At 38.9% G+C, this 18,938-nt stretch overlaps 1 protein-coding gene across 10 annotated transcripts in view; it reads left to right on the top strand.

Annotated features, from left to right (window-relative positions):
- CCDC91 (coiled-coil domain containing 91) overlaps window positions 1-18,628 on the top strand; it is a 334,198-nt gene extending 315,570 nt beyond the window's left edge. For all 10 annotated transcript variants that reach the window (XM_073315272.1, XM_073315319.1, XM_073315302.1 and 7 more), the window contains one exon: window positions 16,473-18,628. In XM_073315272.1, coding sequence (XP_073171373.1) covers window positions 16,473-16,625 — 153 coding nt within the window. In that variant the 3' untranslated portion in view covers window positions 16,626-18,628. The remainder of the gene's footprint in view (window positions 1-16,472) is intronic.
- Window positions 18,629-18,938: the final 310 nt, after the last annotated feature.

The raw sequence follows: 18,938 nt of genomic DNA, 5'->3' as shown, positions 1-18,938 counted from the left end.
AGATACTATAGTGATTGGGGTATGTAAGTATCTAAGATAGATAGATAAACAGGAGGTGCTCATCCCCTTAATTTGTATCTGTCGCAATATATAATGTATAACATATAATGCAATTCCAAAATGGCAACGATGTTTTTATTATACATTTCTGTTCATTTTGAAATTTATTTTATTATTAATTTATTTATTTAAATATCAGGGGGTAGCCATGTTAGTCTGTATCCACAAAAAGCGTGTTAGTCACTAGAGCAGATATGGGGAAAGAGTAGGCAACGAGGTTTGCTACAGGGATTGGTTCCTGGGTTAGTGTTTCTGTGGTGTGGTGTGTAGTTGCTGGTGAGTATTTGCTCCAGGTTGGGGGGCTGTCTGTAAGCGACGACTGGCCTGTCTCCCAAGGTCTGTGAGAGTGAGGGATCGTTTTCCAGGATAGGTTGTAGATCGTTGATAATGTGCTAGGGAGGTTTTAGCTGGGGGCTGTAGTGATGGCCAGTGGTGTTCTGTTGTTTTCCTTGTTGGGCCTGTCCTGTAGTAGGTGATTTCTGGGTAACTGTCTCACTCTGTCGATCTGTTTCCTCACTTCCCCGGGTGGGTACTGTAGTTTTAAGAATGCTTGATAAAGATCTTGTAGGTGTTTGCCCCTGTCTGAGGGATTGGAGCAAGTTCGGTTGTATCTTAGGACTTGGCTGTAGACAATGGATCGTGTGATGTGACCTGGATGGAAGCTGGAGGCATGTTGGTAAGTATAGCGGTCAGTAGGTTTCCGGTATAGGGTGGTGTTTATGTGACCATCACTTATTTGCACTGTAGTGTCCAGGAAGTGGATCTCTTGTGTGGACTGGTCCAGGCTGAGGTTGATGGTGGGGTGGAGATTGTAGAAATCCAGCCCGCAGCTAAAACCTCTCCAACACATTATCAACGATCTACAACCTATCCTGGAAAACGATCCCTCATTCTCACAGACCTTGGGAGGCAGGCTAGTCCTCGCTTACAGACAGCCCCCCAACCTGAAGCAAATAGCAGCAACTACACATCACATCACAGATACACTAACCCAGGAACCAATCCCTGTAGCGAACCTTGTTGCCTACTCTGTCCCCACATTTACTCTAGCAACACCATCAGAGGACCCAACCACATCAGCCACGCCATCAGAGGCTCATTCACCTGCATGTCTACTAATGCTATATGTGCCACCATGTGCCAGCAGTACCCCTCTGCCATGTACATTGGCCAAACTGGACAGTCCCTACGTAAAAGAATAAATGGACACAAATCGGACATCAGCATTGGTAACATACAAAAGCCAGTAGGAGAACACTTCAATTTTCCTGTACATTCTAGAACAGATTTAAAAGTAGCTATACTTGAACAAAAAAACTTCAGAAACAGACTTCAAAGAGAAACAGCAGAACTAAAATTCATTAGCAAATTTAACACCATTAATTTGGGCTTGAATAGAGACTGGGAGTGGCTGACTCATTACAAAAGTAGCTTTGCCTCTCCTGGAATTGACATCTCCTCATCTATTATTGGGAGTGGACTACATCCACCCTGATTGAATTGGCCCTGGCAACACTGGTTCTCCACTTGTGAGGTAACTCCCTTCCCTTCATGTGTCATTATATAATGCCTGCATCTGTAATTTTCACTCCATGCATCTGAAGAAGTGGTGTTTTACCCACAAAAGTTTATGCCCAAATAAATCTGTTAGTCTTTAAGGTGCCACCAGACTCCTTGCTGAAAGTGTGAGAAGTCATTTTTACTGGAACTTGTATAATCTAGGTAGTGTTATTCTAAATAGCCTATTACTAGTATTTTTGTTTTTCTTCTTCTTGAAGTGGGAAGGAAGCCGGAAATATTGAGATGACACTGAGGTCAGGGAAGAGGGTGTTTTTAAGGCTAGGATGATTGGTCCTGGTAGAAATCCAACGCTGCCAGTTCCAGCCCTGTTTTTGGAGTACCTATGAAGAAACCTGAACTTTTACCTTTCCTAGTTCAGCAGCTTTTGTCAGTATATTTTTTTCAGAGTAACAGCCGTGTTAGTCTGTATTCGCAAAAAGAAAAGGAGTACTTGTGGCACCTTAGAGACTAACCAATTTATTTGAGCGTGAGCTACAGCTCACTTCATCGGATGCATACCGTGGAAACTGCAGCAGACTTTATATACGCACAGAGATCATAAAACAATACCTCCTCCCACCCCACTGTCCTGCTGGTAATAGCTTATCTAAAGTGATCATCAAGTTGGGCCATTTCCAGCACAAATCCAGGTTTTCTCACCTCCTCCTTTTTTTAAATCTCATCTCATGTGCCAACTCAGAAAATCCCATGCTCTAAAAACTCATCCTGTGAGCATGGTTGACAGGTCAGTTGCTGCACTTTAGGATCATAGTCCCCATATACCAGAGAGAAGGGAAGGGCCAGCCAGTTCTCTGTGCGGTGTTCCCTTTCCTGCCACCCTTGCTCTAGGGATGGCCATATGGGGTAAAATCGTGGCATCATTGAAGCCAATGGCAAAATTCCCATTAACTTCAATGGGCCCAGGATTTCAGCTATAGAGTGTGGGTTGGGCTCTTACATGCTGACACTGCAGCATCATGATGTAGAATCACAATTGTTGTCATATTGCAGTTACAGTCGCCTGACCCAAAAATACTTCTGGTTTTCCAACTTTTATTAGATACATGGCTGGATTGTGCTTTGTATACATAGCTGTAGATGGTGTGCAGTAGAGTATGAAATGTTGAATATGGTTACAACTCTCTTCATCAATACATTGTCACCCCACATGTGTCTACATGCGTATTCATTACAGTAAAGGTGCACATCAGGACATACATGCCTCAGTGCTGCCCTCCATTGCTGAGAATAAGCTGTTGTGTATCTTGGAAAGTTTGCTACTGTGTATACACATCACAGTAGCTAATTTTCCAGAATATAGAATATTGGAAGGTTTAACTATACACAAAGTATGAAATCCTGAATCCATTTAAGTTGATCAGAGCTTTGCCATTGACTTAAATGGGGCCAGGACACACCCACAGGATCTACTACAAACTGTTCAGAAGTAGTAAAATAATTGAGTGTTCATGCCTGCTCTGTGCATTTATTATATCACAAGAATATGGTGGATATTAGAATCATAGAACTGGAAGCAAGACACGAGAAGTGATTCTTGCACTCTATTCTGCAATGATTAGGCCTCAACTGGAGTACTGTGTCCAGTTCTGGGCACCACATTTCAGGAAAGATGTGGACAAATTGGAGAAAATCCGGAGAAGAGTAAAAAACATGATTAAAGATCTAGAAAACATGACCTATAAGGGAAGATTGAAAAAACTGGGTTTGTTTAGTCTGGAGAAGCGAAGACTGAGAGGGGACATGATAACAGTTTTCAAGTAGATAGAAGGTTGTTACAAGGAGGAGGGAGAAAAACTGTTCTTCTTAACCTCTGAGGATAGGACAAGAAGCAAGGGGCTTAAATTGCAGCAAGGGCGGTTTAGGTTGGACATTAGGAAAAACTTCCTAACTGTCAGAGTGATTAAGCACTGGAATAAATTGCCCAGGGAGGTGGTGGAATCTCCATCACTGGCGATTTTTAAGAGCAGATTGGACAAACACCTGTCGGGGATGGTCTAGATAATATTTTGTCCTCCCTTGAGTGCTGGGGATTGGACTAGATGACCTCTCGAGGTCCCTTACACTTCTACGAAACACTGATAACTACTCTCTGGGAACAGTTTCCAGTCAGTTATGCACTCACCTTATAGTAGCTGCATCTAAGCTGTATTTCCCTAGTTTGTTTATGAGAAGGACATGCGACCTTTAGTATCAAAAGCCTTACTAAAGTCAAGATATACTACGTCTACAGCTTCCCCCATATTCACAAGGCTTGTTATCCTGTCAAAGAAAACTATTGGGTTGATTTGACGGGATTTGTTCTTGACAAATCCATGCTGACCGTTACTTATCACCTTATTTCTTCTAGGTGTTTTCAAATGGATTGTTTAATTATTTGCTCCATTATCTTTCCAGGTATTGAAGTTAAGCTGACTGGTCTATAATTCCCTGGGTTGTCCTCATTCCCCTTTTTATAGGTGGGCACTATATTTATCATTTTCCAGCCCTCTGGAATCTCTTCCATCTCCCATGACTTTCTGAAGATCATTGTTAATGGATCAGATATCGCCTCAGTCAGCTCCATGAGCATTCTAGGATATGTGTCATCAGGCCATCATATTGTTCATATGTTTCCTTTTTGCTCCATTTACCTTACAGAAAATTTGTGTTCCACTGCAGCAATATCTTAAGACAATATTATAGAGTGAGTGTTCTCTATTTGTTGCTTTCCATCTTTACCTTATGTTTTATGACTAAAATAATTGAGGAGGCTGGGCTAATGGCTGGCAATCCTCGTGGTATGTTTCTAGCATTTGGTTTAGCTATTTTCAGTATAAATTACAATAATGAAGTCCCTGTCTTGCTTGTGCCATCCCCCAAAACACCTGAATATCAAAGGATGGTCTATCTCTCTAAAAGCTTGAGAATACCGTAGATGGTTGTATGAACCCTGCTTTTTAGAAGTTACACAAATGTCTCGTATATACATGAAACAGAATTTCCCTATGTATATGTAAAAGCTACAGTATGTATAACTTCCTACGCACAGGAACTCTATCTTTGCAAATGCTTGCTGGATCACATTTTCAAGGATTATGTAAAGCCTGATCCTGTCCCTTTGAAGTTAATGTCAAAGCTCCCATTGACTTCAGTGGTGTAGGATCAGGGCCCTAGAGAATAATAATTTCTCAGAATAGTCACAGTCAAGCTAAATAATTTTGTTTATGTATCGTAGGAGGATGAAAAACACTTCAGTACAGTCATTTATTGTAGAGAAAATTGGCTGGATTTGCAACATTGATAAAGGAAAGGATAGATAAGAATTTGAATAACAACTGGAAAGGAAAGTACATTGACCAATTAGAAAACCAATGTGTTGCTTCTGATTTGTAGCAACAGAAACTCTTAAAATGCATGATCATTTCTTTCTTCTATGTTAATTTACCTCATTCATTCAGAGCTTTAATGTCTGATTTCAAATTCAGGCACTGTGTAGACTTGGCATGAAAGAAAATTAATGTGAGATCATTCTACTTTTGGTCAACATTTTCATGTGTGGTAAAGCTGTCAATTTTCTAATCGCACAAAACCAAACACCTTTGCCCCACCTCCTTCCCCGAGGCCCTGCCCATGCCCCGCCCCTTCTCAGAGGCCCCGCCCCACTCATGCCATCCTCTTTCCCTCCATCGCTCGTTCTCCCCCACCTGCACTCATTTTCACCAGGCTGGGGCAAGGGGTTGGGATGCAGGAGGGGGTGATGGCTCTGGCTGGGGGTGCAGGCTCTCGGGTGGGGCCGGGGATGAGGGGTTTGGGGTGCAGGAGAGGGCTCAGGGCTGGGGGGGGTGTTGTGGTTCGGGAGGGGCTGTGGGGTGCAGGCTGCAGGAGGGGGCTCAGGCTGAGGCAGGGAGGTGCAGGATCTGGGAGGGAGTTAAGGTGAGGAATGAGGTTTTGGCCTGGGGCAGCGGGTTTGGGTGCAGGCTCCATCTGGGCAGCGCTTACCTCAGGCAGCTCCCGGTCAGCGGCGCAGTGGGGCTAAGGCAGGCTCCCTGCCTGCCCTGGGACCGCGTGGCTCCTTGAAGCGGCTGGCATGTCCCTGCACCTACTAGGCAAGGGGTCAGGGGGCTCTGTGTGCTGTCTGTGGCCTCAGGCACTAGGCTGCGGTTCCTGAACAATGGGAGTTGCAGAGCTAGCATTCGGGGCAGGGGCAGCGCACAGAGCCCCCATGGCCATCCCTGCACCTAGGAGCTGGACATGCCAGCCACTTCCGCCTGCCAGACTTTTAACGGAGCCACCAGGGTCCCTTTTCGACTGGGCATTCCAGTTGAAAACCGGACACCTAGCAGCTCTATGTGTTGGACATTAGACCATGATCCTGTAAAAACCAACCGTAAGGCACACCCTGCAGTTCTATAATATAGGTATTACTGGTTCTAGTGGTATTTCCTGTTTTAAGGTATAGGGACTATCTCAAAAATCAGTGAACTTTTTAAGTGTTCACTGTACACGTGTTAGTAACTTTAATCAGGTGAATAGTCCCTTTTGATTGAGTGAATTTGCATGCATGTGTAAATGTTTGCAGGGTCAAGGCCTTAATTTGTAAGGAAATGCTTAGCACCAATGGGCTAACATTTTTTCACAAAGAAATTATTTCATATCTGATCTTTCAGTGTTAGTCCTCAAAGGAAACCTGCTAAAAATCATGGACTCATCAGGAACACTGGTTTCTTGGCTCATTACAACATTTTGTAACATACACCTGCTGGCTAACCCTCAGGGGCCCACTTTAAACCCCTTTTGCATAACAATCTAACCCTTATTGTCCATTTCATTTCAAGTGGACTCCTACAACATGCCTTAGCTCTTATGCTTAAGTCTGTCCCAACTCATTTAGCTCAGACACTGCTTTCAACCCCACACCTGAAGAAGAGCTCTGTGTAGTTCAAAAGCTTGTACTGTCCACCAACAGAAGTTGATTCAGTAAAAGATCTTACCTCACCTGCCTTGTTACTCTTATAAAAATAGAATGTCAGAGATGCCTAAATATTTGTTTGTTTCTCTTTATAACCAGATCAGTTTACTAATGTAAACTATGGTAACTTTTCCAAATTGCACTGTACAAAAACTAAGTTGCTAAGTCAGAATTCCTGCTTCATCTGTAACAGGAATGCCCATGTTCCTGAACTAGTGTCTAGAAAATAAAAGAAAGTTGTGTCAATTGAAGTATTATGCATGGAGAATAAAAAGGTTGCCCCAGAGCTGGCTAATATGTTTCCCTGACTAGATTGCTTGGATATTTTTATTTATTTTTGTAAATCCCATTCTTCTCTTTTTGCAATCTTCTGGGCAGGCCTGTTACCATTTTTAGTTCCGTTGTGCACCCAGTGTAGCTTCCTTAATTGAAAGCAAATTTTCCTCTTTGTATGAAGAAGGAAAATTAGTGTTTTCTTACATTCCTGTGTTCAACTGGGAGACAGAAAAGTTTCTAAGAGGGTTGACACAGGGTGTTTTCCCACCACCTTCACAGTCTAGGCAAATCTGTTTTAAAGATGTCTCCAACATATGGTATTATTTTTAAGGGCCTCCCTGATCAAGTGCAAAGCATAAAATCCTTAAGGTTTAGAAGTTGCAGCATTATTTATTTAAGGGGAAAGAAACATTTTCATATGGCAATATAATTTGTTAAACATAATTTTTTTCCAAGCAGTTCAGTCCTGAACACTGATGGTTTTCTAATGTGTAGCAGATACAGTATGAATTACAGCCATGAAGAACCTTGTTTTTATATACTTAGAAAGTGTTATCAATAGTGGAAATTCACAGGTGGACAGACAAAAATGTCCTGTTCTGGGATTAACTGCAAAGTAAACTCTGCTACACACATGTGCCATCTGGATCTATTTTCGTTTTTGCACATTATGGAAAAGGGAGGAAGTAGTCCATTGTTTTCTCATCCAACTCATAGATTTGCAGGTTCCTCAAGGTAGTAATTTTTCATATGCTCTATTTAATATGCTAGGTTGTTGGGTTTTGTTTAAAAGCCCTTCTGTTGAATCAGTGGGGAGCAATTCATATGTTAATGCAGTGGGAAAGCTTTCTGAGTCCACAATTTTAGTAGAGAATATAATTATGTGGTTGAACTTTTCCAACTACAGGGCTTTTCAGCACCACTACAGACTCATTCACTAGTGTGGGATAGTGATGAAAAACTATACAATTATAAAAATTGTGCCAAGCACCTCAACTATAATTGATTTTTTAGTTAAGGAATGATACCTCCAACACAAAATGTGAAAAGATGCTTATAAATCCACAATTACAGTATAGTGTTCTGCTGAACAGTTTGGCATCTATAACCAATTCACAGTACAGTACATGCAAAGAATCTTAAGCAGTAAGATGCAGCAGACAGTGCGCTTCCAAGGGATTACTGCACACTTTGTGAATTGTGAGGCACAATGCTGAAGGGCAAAGACTTCAACCACCCAAGAAGAATCATAATGTCTCAGAAATGCACTGCCTGGATTTTATTCCTGTTCAAATAATGGAAACTACAAAGCAAATAAGTAAAATTGATTAAAAATTGCAACTTTTAAAAAATTAAGAGCAGTGAGTAGGTATCAGAGAGGTTGAAAAATATATTTTAGATAAAAGCCAAATACTACTGCTAGGATGGATGAATACATTCAAAACTATACTGTCAAAATATGGCATTACTTACAACAAAGAAGGCTTGTCCCTATTACAATAAAATAGATAAAATTCAATAAAAGATTATAACAGTTTAATAACACCATCCTGTGTGCAATCCAAAACCCACTGACAAAGATTTCAGTGCCTATGTTTAAATAGTGCCTTTCGTCCCAAACTTTCTCCAAGCACCTTGCCAACATTACAAACAGCTATTACTCCACTCAGCACTGAAATGTAGACACTTCTGGGTAGTATGTCACCCGTTTTCACAGTGAAGAGTGACACTAGAACAGTTTAGCTCAAAATGTGAAGACTATTGTATACAATAGAAACTACAGGAGAAATTTAGGGAGGCAGAATGTGATTACCTAATTTGGAATTTGGTCAGCATATTAGTAGTGACATCCTTCCTGTTGCAAAAAGTCTGATGTGATCTCTAAAGACTACAAGCAATCAATTTTTCATTATATCTGAGCGATTTGCACCTCAAGCTGCACAATGTCTTTTTAACACTATCCAATGGTGGGCCATGGAGATTGAATACTTGCTCAGAATGAAGAATGCCACTTATACCCCAGTTTAGGAAACCCTTTATGCACATATTGAACTTTAAGAATGATCTTAAATTAATCCATGTGCAGCAAAGCACTTGAGAATATGCTTAACTTTAAGCATGTGCCTTCGTCCCACTGATATCAGGGGAAATTAAGCACATGCCAAATGCTTTGATGCATAGGGATGGACTTAAGCAAGCGCTTAAGTATTTTGCTGAATCGAGGCCTTAATCCCCCCACCCATTTCCAGTAGTACTCTGTTTTCCTTGAAGGTATGCCATCCAAGTACTGACCAATCTCTGAAAAGTTAAAACTAGTTGATTAACATGAAAAGTAATTCCTAAGTACTTTCACATATAAAAGTGGTAATTTAGCTTACTATTTCTTGTGGGGTTACAATAATTGTTCCAAAGAAATGGGGCAGCTGCTAAGTATTCATGAAATTGTTTTGAAATTATCTGAAAGTCCATATTCGAAATGCATTATTAATTATCTTTTGCTAGTCACTTGGTATTTACTGTATTAAAAATTCCATTAATCTAGTCAGGGAGCAGAAACAATAGCATATAACCAATCACACATCACAAACAAATAGTTAATAGTTTAAAAGTGAACAGTTTATGGACATCCAGTGTCGTGACATTTGTTCATATAAACTACTTGGATATTTTTTCCAGTAACAAACATTTGGAGAAATTGAGATTAGTTTGCAAAATATGTGTGTCCTGAAGGAGCTAAATTTGCACTGAGAATTATTCACAGCACAGATTCAACCAGCTGTAGCTATACTATTGAAATGTCTTTTTACCAATGAAAATAATCACTTGTACTTGTAAAGAAGAAAGAAACAAGGCGAAATCTGCAAACATAAGAACTGCCATATGGGGTCGGACTAATGGTCCATCTAGCCCAGCATTTTGTGTTCTGAATATAGTTGGCTTTTCTGAGACCAATTTTTTTTTAAAAAAACCCTCAGTACTGGTGATGAGCATAAATTCATACATAATTGTTTCTGGTTAATTAATGTTTGATTTAACAGAATTAAGTTGGTAAGGAATGGTTTCAGAGTAACAGCCGTGTTAGTCTGTATTCGCAAAAAGAAAAGGAGTACTTGTGACTAGAGGCTAACCAATTTATGCGACTCAAAAGCTAATGAGAAGCCACCTGCAAATAGTAAATAAGATCTATACATGTTCCCCTCCATTTTCAACTTGTCTAGTTAAGGTTGGGAAACATTTTCATTTTCACATGCTCAGAACGTTCATTGTGGTGGCTGAAATTTTCCATGCTACATCTTTGTATACATGTGACTACTACTTCTCCCTCCCTCCCCCCAAGAGAAAGGGGATGTTTTATCCACATTTCTTAGGTTATGTTTGAAGACTGTCACAATGATTGTATGCAAAAGATAGAGTTGAGGATACACATGCTACCTTAACTTTGCATTTATTGACCATTGACGGTGAAATCCTTTCCCCATTGAAGTCTATTCCAAAACTGGTCCCATTGACTTCAGGGGGACCAGAATTTCACCTGTAATCTTTGGTTCAGGCTTAAAATTTTATTTTGCATTTGATATATATAACCTACTACAAACTAGTTACGCACAACATGTATGTGCTATAATACTTGGTTCTTCCTGTTCTTTAGTAATTTGAAATTCTTAATCAGGTAGGGAGGCCTTCAATAGAGAAAGCAATAGAGAATATTTCCTGTCAGGAACTCTATTAAAGGGGGAGGAGGATCACAGCATTAAAAGTATGCATGTTCTGTGATTTTTATGTAAAGCAGTAGAAAGTATTTTCATCCTGGGACATCAGCCATGTAGATTTTCACACAGTTTTATGGTAAATTTGAAATGAATGACAAGCAAATACACTAAGAAGACTTTTGTGCTAAGAATAACTTTAGAGTTTGGTTTAAGCTATGTATTTTAAGTGATGCAAAATAGTAAGATGGATCAACACCAAATAAAATAGAGCAGCTGGAGCCAGAACAATCACTTAGTGGCAGTATTATATGTTGCCATCTGTGGGCCCCAGGTTTGATTTGCCGACTCAATCGCTTGATTCCAAGGCCAGGATTTCTGCCGAGGCATCATGCTCATCCTCTGGGCAGGCCTCAGATTGCTCAAAAGCAAATCCTTGTGTGTGGTCAAAAAGTGATGTAGATGACTCCACAGGGAGTTCCATCCAGTCATCTTTGGCCAGTAGGATGTGGAATCATATTGGGGCCTCAAAGTTAGGGTGAAGGTTAAAACAGAAGGAAAAAACAGCAGCTGAATGTTTTTGGAATGTGCTGTTAGAGTCAGCTAATTTTTGGAAACTGAAGGGCTGTGGTTTGTTGTGGAAACTCCAATGGCAAATGGCACCTGATGAGTCAGGAAACAATGTTGCTATGGCTGTTGATTACAGCCAAATTCTCAAAGGGTGCCACGTATGTACATCAGAGAGAAGAACTGAGCTCTTAAGTGATTGTCATGTGGTCACAGAAGTTCAAGAAAAAAGGACTTGGTAAAATTTAAATGGTGTTGGTGAGTGTCAAAAAAAAAAAAGTGCTCAGACAAAACGATAATGCAAGGAGTGTGAGAGAGATTTTGTGCAAACAGTACCTAATTAATAGCTCTATGTTAAAAGAAGGCAGCACTGTACAGAACCAGGAGACTTTGTGCCTGATCGTTTTCAGTTGTAAGCAGAAGATAAAATGCTCCTCGGCATTAATCATGGTGGCAGTATCTCTCCTTGCTGTTGTAATTCCAGATCATCAAGCTCATGCATTTTTCAGTGTCTGCAGAATTAGAACTCTGGGACTTTCTTGGGTGGGTGAACACTCAAGCCCAAATAGGTGTTATTCATACTGATCATATTTGCATATGAGTCACATTCAGTCTGTGAATTTGCCAGATGCCCATTTATTTTTATTTAAATAATGAGATCATTCCATGAAGTGAACATAATCTAAAAATATAGAGGAAAGACTATTTAGAAAAACATTCATACATATTTTCACATTTCATATATATTTCGCTAGCAGAGGCGCAGTGATGTTGAAAGCACTATTTATTAAAATTTGTTTGAGTGTGGATAACATTTCATTAAGCAATATATTGTGTAACAAAGCTGCTTGTTTTTTTTCCTTCCTGACCTGTTTCTACATTAAAGGAAATATTCTCCTCTTGAATGTACTTGAAATATATACCATTTTCAAAGCCAACGTCATTTTATTATGCTTCTCATGTTATAAGAGGAAGCTAAGTGTTTATACACAGTGCTTTGTCATTTATGTATCATGAAAGAGTTTAAAAATGTAATGTTTAATGGGAAGGCAAAGCTAATACATAAACTGAGCAGACAGGAGACAACTGAGTTTCTGATCTTATTTTACTGAGTTTACATAAACTTTAAAACTTTTAACAAGCAATAACCTTTCCTTATGAAAAATGGTGACTAACTAACCCAACAAAAAATCCCCAAACATATGGCTAATTCACCTGAGACTTTTAAAATCTAAAGCCTCTATATCAAAAGCCAAAGAATTCTGAGTTTGTTCAGATGCACCCAAACCACGCCATGCAGGAAGTGTTTACATTAATGCTTCATGAAATAAATACATTTTCAAGTACACAGTTTGAGATTGCTGCCTTGGATAAGAAAGGTAACACCATTGTGTCACAGATCACACATCTGGAGGGCTGCTTTGATTTACATGAAACAGAATCTGCACAATCGGGCTGAAAAAAAGATGGGGGGTGGAGTTTAGCTGAATAACTTATTAAAGGATATGCTATAAATGTACACACGGTAATGTGGAGTAAAGGAAAAACTGTTAAAAATGGGTTTCACACTTAGCGTATCCAACTGATATGTCTACCAGACAGAGCAGAATATGAGGACCTAGTGATCTTTCTAGAGAAATGGGTCCCAAATACTTTGCTAGTCATACCAGATGATCCTATGTAAATTGAGCTATAGCTCCCCTTCCTATGGAGAAACCAAGGGAGAAGATAAGAGGCACAGAAAACTTCTGCAAGTTTCCCTATGAAACGTGCTCTACAAAACATTTTCTTGAAGGCTTGGGGGAGACTTCAGAAGAGGGGGGAACCAAGACATTCCAACTATACAGACTATCAAAAGGACACCTCCAGATCCACAGAGGTATGAGCTGTGAGAGTTCCTGCCTTCATATTGCTCCCTGGTTCACCCCGCCCCCACCAACCACTGCTGTTTTGAGGATTATGTTGCTCTGGGCTAGGCCCACCCGCCCACGCTCTTGCACACCTCCAATGGCTTGTCTGTAACGGGTGTTATCAAACTATATCAGCAGATCTTTGAAATGCACTTGAACCTGATCTGTTTGAAAACCACTTCTAAAATATGAGCTAAATTCAGATCTGGCAGCGTGTGGAGCAGTGGGATCTGCACTACCAATGAGAAGGACAAAAAGTTTCTTAGCAGCTGGAGATGTGCATGATGCAGCAGAATGAGAGGAATTACATAGAAACTGATGTAAGATAATGATGGAGAGATTGAGGAGGGCATAGCTTCCTAGGAAAGAGGGATGTAGTTTGGGTGTGGCTATAAGAGACATTCAGAGCTGCTGAAAGATGACACTGTGTGAAACAGTATTTCAGCAAGTCTCGTTTGCACTGCAAGACAGTATAGGGAATAGCAGTGAACAGATTCATGACAACCTGTACATCTACCATAGTTCATTCAGTCACAGTTGTAACTAAATCATAAAGGCTTTTTTCAAAGACAAGTGAGGCAGTATCATTGGGCTGACATAGCACTATGTATTAAAATAGAAAAGCTGTTATCTATTAGAATAGCCCTCATGCAAACCTTTGTGATAGCATTATGGCAACTGATGGGTAGCAAACTGTCTAAATACATACTCTGAAACATACCACAGGATCTGAGGTTTTTGTTGAAAGCTATAATTAAATCCATAAGTGCTAGATGTGTGGTGCATATAATATATTTTCATAAACCGTGGCCATTTGCAAATGCTAACCACTTAAGGTCTGCCAGGGCCACATGGCCTCATAATGGTATTTTCCTAGTATTACAGCTGTATGGGCAATCTGCATGACTGTTAGAAAGCTGATTACAGTTCAAAACCTAGCTTACTCACTGGCGCACCACAGTTTGCCAGATGTGGTACAAAATTAGATTTCTTCTGAATTTCATTACCTACTTCTCTTGAGTGGCATTACTTTACACATCTCATTAGACTTATACCACTACTTCTCACTCGAGCCCCAGGAGTTTATCATACATAAATTCAATTGAAATAAGGCTGCCCAAAAGAAGGTTGTGTTGAAAGCATTGCTCTGCTATTATATTATTTGCTTCATATTAAAAAAATTAAGATTTAAATGATAGGGCTTCTGCTATTCATTTTGTTCACTAATAATATAACATTCAGAAGTTCCAAACTTATTTTTGTAAACTATGTTACCGTGTCATTCATGTATGTCCTGGCAAATGCAACATTATGGGGCAAATCCTGTCACTTTGCCCCACCCTCTTTATCACAGCGGGCCCTGCCCTCAGTGGAATGAATTATTGAGTTCCCCACAGTCTGGATGGAGGAGAATCCAGCAATGTGCAGAAGAGAGACAGTGAGTGAATAAAAATGTTTAGTTTACTGCTTTTGCTGTGTTAACCAACAAAAATACGTCATCATGCAAATTCAAAGTGAAGTGTTCACAGTTGGTTTCAGTTTCATTTAGCTGTAGTGTTCAATTTGTTGTAGAAGTGGTGTCTTTTATATAAAAACCAGTGGGAATTTTCAAAGACTCTGGGATCATTAGAACAAGTCTTTCATCTGTAATGGTAATTGGGTTATTCGTTACGGGGCCATACTTGTTGGTCTTTCCAAAAAATCAGTCTCCTAGCTGAAAATTATGAGTTTTGTCAATATACTCATTGTTATAAATAGATTTAACTTTACCTATCATTTTTAAAGTTTGTATTTTATCATTTTGAAATCAGCCAATTGTTTTTCTGTTTTACCCAGAAGGAAACACTGACTTCCAAATTGCAAGTAATCATGAGCAATTGCCGGTGGGCCTAGTTGTCTTTTAACATTTATGTAGAAAATGTTTCCCAAAAGAGGAGAAATCTTTAAGAAACCATGTAGTTGTTGCTGGGTCAGGCGGTTTTAACCGTCAAACCCAGATCAGCAGTTTGGATGTCTGGAATGTCCCTCACCTCTTTGCAATAACTATAAAGAAATGATTTTACACAAACAACACAAATAATAATTTTAGTGGATTCGGTAAATAGAATGGTTAAAACTGTATATTAAGGGGGAAATTATACAGTGATATAAATGGTGATGCTTTATTTCACGTCTTTGTTAGTGCCTGCTCCTCCCACCCTTTTCTGCTCCTTTAAGTTGCACTGTTTTTGCACATCCACTGAGCACCAAGCCAGTACAAGTATCGCTCTTCTACCATATACAATCTCTTAATAAACCTCTCTTCGGACTATGGAGTGAAATCCTGGCCTCATGGAAGTTTTGCAATTGGTTTCAATTGACTTAAGTGGAGCCAAGATTTTTACCCATCAGGTTCTACCAGTTTACACTGGTTTTGGATTTTTTGCACAGTAGGTATCCAATAAAAGAATACATTTTAAAGAAAAGGTGGAAACTCAGAATGGAATTTTTAAGTGAAACATCTGAGTTCAGATTCCCAGCTGGCATAAACTGATATAGCCCCACTGAACTCAAAGAAGCTCTGCTGATCGATACCACTTGAGGATCTGGCACATTATTGTCAAGGAAGAGGTGTTTCAAGGAACCTAGAATACTACATCAAGAACACAAATATATTCTCAAATCAGGAAGGAATGGATAAGTTATCCACCATGCAGCTCTGGAAGGAGACAGTTGACTTGGAAACCAAATCCAGGCTGGAATATCACAACTATTTGGTTGTATTTTGGTAACCCTTGTTTCTTTCAGAATTCATTGAGGGTGCAATAAACTTTCATAACACTTTTACAGATTGTTTAAGCAGTATTTAATATTTTAAATGATCTGACTGTACTGTAAAAAAGCCCACCTTTACTATCATGTAATTTGGCTGGAATCTGATTGTTCTTTTGGAGGAAATACTGACTAGTCACTTCTGCATCATTGATTATTATCTTTTTAGGAACTGCTAACAATGCGGGGGAAAGGGAATAAAGTGATGTGTTGGAGGTCCGTCAAAGACGGGATGTTCTATTACAAGGGACCAAACCAGTAATATTGTTGTGTGTACCCTGTGGGTAGGCTGACAACTTAAAAGTGCCCAGACCAAGACACTAACCATCTCTCATTTACAGTACTATGTTTGTGTAAGTTTCCCTAAAGTATTTAATAATCTGGACATTTTAATATTATCTAACAAACACTGACAGCTGTTGAATGACTATGGATAGCCATTTATTCATTTTAGCTAGGGGGAATTCATAGATATGGGCATCTGATTAAATTTCATTGTATCATTAAAATCCTGCATGTACTCAATGCATTTAATTTCAAAATGGTTTTATTTACAGTTTGGTATTTATTTCTAGGTTTTTTTTGCTAATTAATTTTTCTTTTTTCCAACAGCTCGATCAAGTTGTCCGCCAACGTAGCCTGTGTAGTTTGGAACTGTTCCTCTCATGTGCACAGAAGCAATTAAACACTTTAATAAAGGAAGAACCAGTCACTTCAGAGCAAAAGAGAGAAACTGAAAATCTAAACAGCAATGAAAACGTGTGATTCGTGATGCTACAAATCTGTATGCTGCAAATTACAAAATCTCTCTTCTTTTTGAAACATGGAGCTCTATCATTTGTCAAGACTGATCTGAAACAATGTTTAGTAGAAACTATCTGCAGATGACTTCATTTGATTTTTTTTAATTATTATTACGTGTTTACAATATTAGAAATAAGAAAATCATTGGAAGAAATTCTCAATATTAAACTGTGCACATGTTGTCATCTTTAAAGCCTATTATTGATATCTTAGGCAAATGCAGTGGTGATAGTAATACTGCCTTGTCATGGCTGTTTACAAGAGATGTCAGCATGTGTCCATATTTTTGACACAGGAAAAGGCTATGATTTGGCCCCTGATTCAGTAAGGCACTTAAGCGCATATGAAAGTCTATCCATATCCCCCGGTACATGATCAATGCATTGCTGCACCGGGGGCCTTAGGCTCTTATCACATGTTTCTTATTTATCACCACTGTCAACAGTGAGTCATAAGAATGCTGCTGAACATTTTAAAAAAATTGTTTCTGAAGATCAGTTTCCAGCAACGGAAGAGGAATGTTGAAAAATAAAAACAAACACTGCATCTTTTTACACTGAGACAAAAAAGTCTAGAAGTCACTTGTATTGTAAAAACTAATCTGTGGTGTATATTTCTCATTTCTGTTCTTGAAAGATACTGTGATTCTAAAAATCACTTTTTCTCATTAAAGTGGAACTTCTGTAATTGACTTCAATTATAGGAAATGATACATTTAAAAATTTAGGGTCCAGTGCTGCACTTCTTACTCAGTCAGAATTCCCACTGACCCCAGTGGAAGCCCTACCTGAGTAAGGAATGCAAGATGGTGCCCTTAAAGTGCCTGATTCAAAGCCTATTTGAAGTCAATGAAAATTTGCCATAGACTTCAGTGTGCTTTAGATCAGGCCTTTAGGCTCTGACCCTGCAGTGCAGAGCATGACAGTGGACTGCTCTGCCTGTGCACTATTGATTGTAGAATTGGGGCCTTAGTTTGTAAGATTTCAGAATCAAGTAACAAAAAATGAGAATGTTGCTCATAATTATGAATGTAAATAAATGATGAGTGGTATCTTACATAACAAGTTAGTGCCTCGGTGGGGAATCATAGACATTTATTCAGTGCAATTTTAATTGTAAGTAGACTTATTTTGCCATTGAAATTAATGAATTTGATTTTACTATAACTAGAGCTGAGCGTGAACTGAAAAATCCAAAAATAATTTCAAGTTCACCTGAAGTGGAAAAATTTTGTTTGTTGAAACAAATAAAAAGGTGAAAAATCAATAGCTTCAGATTGAACAAAACATTTTGTTTGGTCCCAAATGATTTTTTTTTCATTTTGCTTAGTTTTTGGAGTGTTTTTAAACATATTTTTGTTTTTAAATAAATCTAGCTACATTTTATTTTATCTCTATACTTGGCATTGGTGTAACTGCTGCTGGAATATTGTGTCCAGTTGTGGTGCCCATGATTCAAGAAGGATGTTGATAAATTGGAGAGGATTCATAGAAGAGCCACAAGAATGATTAAAGGATTAGAAAACATGCCTTTGAACTCCATGAGTCTATCACTATATCTGTTTAGCTTAACAAAAAGAAAGTTAAGGGGTGACTTGATTACAGTTTATAAGTACCTTATGGGGAACACATATTTAATAATGGGCTTTTCTGTCTAGCAGAGCAAGGTGTAACTCGATCCAATGACTAGAAGTTGAAGCTAGACAAATTCAGACTGTAAATAAGGTGTACATTTTGAACAGTGAGAGTAATTAACTGTTGGAACTACTTACCAAGGGTCATTGTGGATTCTCTATCATTGAAAATTTCAAAATCAGCATTGGATGTTTTTCTAAAAGATCTGCTCAAGGAATTATTTGGGGGAAGTTCTATGCCCTGTATTATACAGGAGGTCGGACAAGATTATCATAATGGTACTTTCTGGCCTTGTAATTTATGAATTTCAAGCCAAAGCCTCATTCTGAAATGAAGTGGAAATGTTTTGTTCTAAAAATGTTGAATCAAAACATTTTGAGTTTAAAATAAAAAAAGTTTTATTTTTCAGCCAAAACTATTTGCTGAATTAACAAGTCACTTTGGTCGACCTGAAATTGCATTTTTTGACGAAGAAACTATTCATCCAAAAACTTTCATGCAGTTCTAACTGAAAATGCTTCCTTTTTCATATATAATTGGCTTTCTTACTGCAATAAATAAAACCTTAAATGGTGACGCATAAAAAATACAAATGTGGTGAGGGAAGTTTTTCCTGACATATTTGACACATTTTTATTTA

Source organism: Lepidochelys kempii, chromosome 1, assembly GCF_965140265.1.
Source record: "Lepidochelys kempii isolate rLepKem1 chromosome 1, rLepKem1.hap2, whole genome shotgun sequence".
In the NCBI taxonomy this organism is placed as follows: Eukaryota; Metazoa; Chordata; order Testudines; family Cheloniidae; genus Lepidochelys; species Lepidochelys kempii.
This window is presented reverse-complemented; position numbering and strand designations above follow the sequence as displayed.